The 5,755-nt window shown below is 38.5% G+C and overlaps 1 protein-coding gene across 1 annotated transcript in view; it reads left to right on the plus strand.

The window, feature by feature from the left end:
• The first annotated feature begins 4,768 nt into the window (after nucleotides 1-4,768).
• The window catches only part of LOC101852332, a 19,002-nt gene continuing 18,015 nt past the window's right edge, over nucleotides 4,769-5,755 (plus strand). The window contains exon 1 of the mRNA XM_005101636.3: nucleotides 4,769-4,935. Coding sequence (XP_005101693.1) covers nucleotides 4,897-4,935 — 39 coding nt within the window. The 5' untranslated portion in view covers nucleotides 4,769-4,896. The remainder of the gene's footprint in view (nucleotides 4,936-5,755) is intronic.

Consider the following 5,755-nt stretch of genomic DNA (forward strand, 5'->3'; position numbering starts at 1 on the left):
ATATATGTATATTATCAGCTTTAATGCCTCAAGATGAGCTATTAATTGCAGGCTGGGATAATATAAATCACTGATTGTATGGATTCTGTGCGCACTCCCAAAGAGCGTTGCTTAATATCGTGCACAAATAATTATATACTGACAACATTTTAAAATGCAACACTATTTTAAACACGCTCGCAACTGCGCAAGGGGTGGATGTCAACAGATAAGTCCTTACAGGGAATCAGACTTACTCTGCTCATCTCTCTAGCTTTAACTGCACAAAGTCTGCTTTGACTATCAAGGCACCCCGGAAATAACGGGTCACAAGAGTGTGACAAACATACAGAAGAAGTACAGGAAAAAGGCGATAGTAAGGATTAGGAAAGAAAAGGCAGCATGACATTGAGTTGCCTGTTGTAGTTCAGGTACAGTTATGAGCATGGCATTGTTGGATCAGCCTATTTACAATTCAACAGTGCATTAGAGCGAGAAATGTCCCCCCTTTGGGGGTCTAAAGACCCTTCAGTCAGTGGTACAAAGAATACGTGCATGCTTTTTTCAAAATCAGTTTTGCGCAGACTTAGCAATCATTTAAGGGCATTTTTTATGACTTTGGGGGTCTTGTGCGTTATTCAGGTAGTCAGATGTACTCTGCTTCTGCGCTTCGGGCAAACTTTTACACTTTTGGGTGTCACGACCCCCTATAAAGCGTTATTTTAGTGCTGGCGTAATTTTCTTATCTCTAAAGCTACTGAGTTAATATTTTCACATATGAAACTCAGTACAGGTAGTTGCAACCTGTTAGAGGATTTTTTTTATTACGTTTAAAATAAGCCAGATATCCAGGATTTTAACACCTGACTGGCTAAAACACCGAAATTTTCCTTAAAATCACTCGCTCTGAGGCATAAAGAACGTAGTGATACGAAAAAATATTCCATAAATCAACAAAAAACCTGTAACAGGTTGCAACTACGCCAAATGCCCACCCTGAGGCCAAATTTCAAGGAAATCCGATATACAGCCTCCGAAATCTCGCTGCACTAAAACCCAATACCCCTAAAAATATCGCGTTTTATAGAAAACGCAAAAAAAAAACGAAACTCAAAAAAAAAATGCGTTCGCATTGTTATTACTTTTTTTTACAACCGCAGACAGATCAATGTAGTGTTCGTCTTTTTCAGTATTTACCTTTGCATTATACCGGTGCTATTTTTATGTGAATAAACCCGAAATTTAATATTTTTTGCGGGTGTTTGGTAATGCCTTTCAAAATTACTTAAAATCACCTTTGATATCGAAAGAGATACTCTTAAAATCATTATAACATTTGCCCAAAACCTGCAGGGAGTCACTATTGGTGGCTGCAACATCAATAACCCGAGATACGCAAATGATAAAGTTCTGCTTGCAAATACGAGCAAAAATCTTTCCAATATTTAAATCCAGGCAACCATCTCTCTCTTTAAGAAAGACGACACGAGACCATTGTGAAAAAGGTGTTTGTAGGAAAGATGTGGGGAAGGAGAGCCAGGGGAAAACAAAGAATGACATGGATGGACAACATAAGAACATCGATTGGACTGGATATGGCAGAATGTGCAACAGTAGCTCGCGACCGTGAAGGATGGAGGGTCATTACACGTCAACCTCCGAGTCAGAGATGACACCTCCAGGTATCCAGATAACATACTCAACCCTTTTTTCTCATCTTTTCCCTTTGACCTATGAAGAATGTTGAACTGGATCTAGAATCTAGATCTAGTTATTTTAGTTCAGTGAATGAAAATTATGGGTGTGTTACGATTGTTAAAGACAAACTTAGATCTAGTTTTATATTAGACTGCATTAAAATGTGTATTGCTAACCATAATATATGGAACAATCTGATCGTATACTTGTTCGATCAGGAGGCTGTGTAAGATGTATAGTCTGATATAATATTCTTCGTTTGATTAGGGTCTGCGTATGTGTAAGCTAAGTCGGTGCAATTAGTAATAGTCAGTTTTGTGATCTATTTGTTTTTCCAAGTTGGATCTCTTGGATATCGGAAAAAATAAGTCCGTGCAGTATAGGCCCACAACAATATTATATTGGTTTTTTGCTATGAGGCATTTTCAGGTCGAATGGGTGACTGTTTTGTCGTTTGATGTAGTTTTAGAATGAAAGGCGGGAAATACAAAAGCAACCAGAAAAAAACAAACCAAAACCAAAACCAAACCCAAAACAAAACACCAACATAACTCCTCTCTGAAAGAACGGGGGCAGCTGACAGACAATTCTTCTTCTCGAGAAACGAAAGAGCTCCAAAACAATGACAATAGCACTACAATCTCATGAGAGTTTGCACGAAAGACGCTTTTTGGGGCGGAGGGAACCACCTTGTAGTAAAGGATCTTGGATGTAACGTATATGGTATAACTGTTATCGATACTGAAAGCGACTACACAAGATTTAACTGTAGAAAAGAAATTATACTGTTGTAATATGCTAGTCGCTGTGCGCCCGCAGCTGTTCACCGGCAATTATGACGTCAACAATTACTATTACTCCGCACAGCCGAGTAAAGGGGTTGGGTGAGCAGGAAGAGAGAGAGACAGAGACAGAGAGAGAGAGAGAGAGAGAGAGAGAGAGAGAGAGAGAGAGAGTGAGAGAGAGAGGGGGGGGGGGAGGGAGGGATATGTTAAACCAGAGTTAAATAGAACGTAGCTTAAATTCCAGCGTATAAAATACAAATTAAATGTATACTTGATTTTGGTCGCAGCAATGACACATAACCACTAATTCCTTTCTTTTGTTTATTTTTCTTCTTCTTGTATCGAATCTATGTTGTTTTTTTATACTATAATTCAATCTATGTACCTTAAATTGACAGCAGATCAACAACAAGCCCAGCAGTTAATAAATATTTAGTTCATTCATTTTTGCGCTTACTGTTTCAGCATTAATTTGTTTTACTATCTTGAAGTTTCACTTCTCTATCGCTTACAACATCCGGTGGCTTGTGTGTAGAAGGTTTGTTATCCTCGTTTTGAAAAAGGCCAAAAAAACCACCATGACTGGTCGATGTTTTTCCCTCTGTTTTTATGTAACTACCTTTGATGTCTCATTGCACTTTTATGTCCCGCGTCGATTTGTTTTGGGGGTTTTTGTTCTTGCTTTTTTAAAACCATACGGCCAAGAGCATTTCATTAACCCCCTTTAAAAATCCCAGTAGTTGGGCTAATCAAATACACTGATGAGTACTAGTCCCCTTTGGGCGCGACTAGCTCTACTCGTTAACAATCATTCAATCTTTTGTAACATCTCAAAACAAGATTTCTCTGGGCGATATAACAATTAAACAAACTTGTCACCACCAAAAGCCTTTTTCTACAAGCATGTATTATTTACCACATAGGAAGAGTCTATCTGGATAGTACCCACGTACTTAATGTGAACTAGCGTCCGAGGTGTAACACTTAGGCGTTTTACCACCGAGTGCAGAAAACCTCAGTTCGATTCCTGTGTGAGGTTTCGAGGATATCATGTTTTCAGCTTGGACGTTGTATTCGCCACGGTTCGTCTTGGCGTGGTCCTGACAGACAGTATTGTCATCCTAGACGATGTAAGCTTCAGATTGTAAAGTCTAGGGCGAACTGAACAGCTCAGTTGGTGCAGAGTGTTGAAAACGCCCCAAACAACAAAAATGCAAAACAACCCTGCGGATATTAACATCACATAATATATAGTTTTAGTAAACGAGCAGACTTCTTTGAATTAGAATGTAGGATCGGACATTCCTACAAGGGTAGAGTATAGTTAACCCTTGAGGGAGAGGGGTAGAGAAGATTTCGTTTCGTGCTCTCCCATTATAACTTCAAATCAAATATATCAATAGAACTGACTTGAGAATATAATAATAATATTCAGTTTGTTTCAGTCTCATATTATATCACTTATCGGGTTTCATACAATCTTAACATGAACCATCTCGCCTTGTGATTTCTTGAGTTTCTTATTCGGAAAGATTGCTTCATATTAAGTTGTTGCATAATTGTTATAAAGTGAAAGATGAACTTGTATCCTTTTAGAAGAAAATGAAGACAAAGATCGTGCCGGTATTATAAAAATGAAAATCAATAAAAAAAATTTTAAAAAATTTAGTAGAAGAAAACTCAGAGAAATGAAGGAAAAAAGTGTTTGAAGAGTGCACTCAAACATCTAGATATCGGTGAGTAATAAACTGCTCTCGCGACCGAGACCGCCTAAGCAATTTCACCAAGGAGTCTAAATCTACTAGAATCGATATTCCGTGTAATTAGCAAGTTGTTTATGATAGTGTAAGTCCCCTCAATGATCGTACATGGCAAGATGGTTCACTCCTCTCTTTGAGCTAGAATCTAATTAAAAAAGTGTCCTCAAAATTTGGTGGCGCCCTCTTCGCAAACTCGCACCCTTTGCGAACTGATTTACCCTACTTGTATCAAAAAAATCAAAATGAAACTAACAAGTTTTTGAATAAATAAGAATTCAAATTTCGAAAGAACACTTTTTAAAAATGATTACGCAGACAAAATTCTCCTCCGAAGGAAGAGGCGACTGTTTCCCTTCGTTTAATTTGACTTTAGAATGAGAGGTGAGAGGTCATTAAATTTATAAAAAAACTAAAACTCGGCACTGAACGAACGCGAACAGCTGATGAATAGCAGTTGATCTGCGCACGCAAGGAGGTGCTATTCCTATTCTTCTTCTGGAGAAACGAAAGAGAGTTTCAAAACAAAGACTGCAGCGCTATCTGAAGCAATGCGCGGACTTCCGCGGACACTTTTTTGGCGGAGTGAACCATCTTGTTATATACGATCATTGGTCCTGTTAGTTGATGAGGGGTGATTCAAAAGTGCGTGTTGTTACGACGGAGGCTCTTTAGTCATGGCCTCGATCGTTGTTCTCGGCTTCATCTTCGTTGTCGTAAGCATGAAATTTATTATCTATAAGTGTTATCGATAGTTTGATTGTTGGCTGAATTTGATTGACTGTAAACTGTATTTTCGGCTGCCATAACAGACACAATTAAGATCACTTAGAAAGCGTACTTGACTCCATGGTCTTTCGAGGCCAAAATGGGCTGAATAGGATACGGCATCCCCTAATGAAATTAACTAAGCTTCACTCGGAAAAAGTGTGTGTGTGTGTGTGTGTGTGTGTGTGTGTGTGTGTGTGTGTGTGTGTGTCTGTACGTGTAAGCATATTTTCACAAACTTTTAGATAAACACTAGCTGTGCCCCCTTTCGATGAAAGGAATGATCGGTGCTTTAATATCAACTGAAAGTCATTGGCCTACTATATACACTCTACTGTAATGGGGCAATAAATCATGAGAGATGCAAAAAATTATAAGATCCAGATCTATACTCTCAAAACAAAATGCGCCTCGCGAAATATCACTTCCAGATATTCTAAAATTACAGAGACAGAAGCGTCGGCCAACAAAAGCGATCGGCGAAATAAAGAAATTTAGTTTTTTACAGCAAAACTGTCTCAAAACTGAAAAAACCAAGGGCACCATGCTCTGTAGAATATTTTAAAGAATCTTTTGGCGAAAACCGCATGTCGATCGATGTAGCCATTAAAAAGCCTTTTGAATAGCAAAATTCGGCCACCACAAATAGATAATAGATTCCACCTTGTTCTCCGTTTTGTTTCAGTTGGGGTTTTTTCTGTATATTATTAGGCCTATATTTGTGTGTGTGTGTGTGTGTATGTGTGTGTGTGTGTGTGTGTGTGTGTG

Source organism: Aplysia californica, unplaced genomic scaffold (genome assembly GCF_000002075.1).
Source record: "Aplysia californica isolate F4 #8 unplaced genomic scaffold, AplCal3.0 scaffold00292, whole genome shotgun sequence".
NCBI lineage: Eukaryota > Metazoa > Mollusca > Gastropoda > Aplysiida > Aplysiidae > Aplysia > Aplysia californica.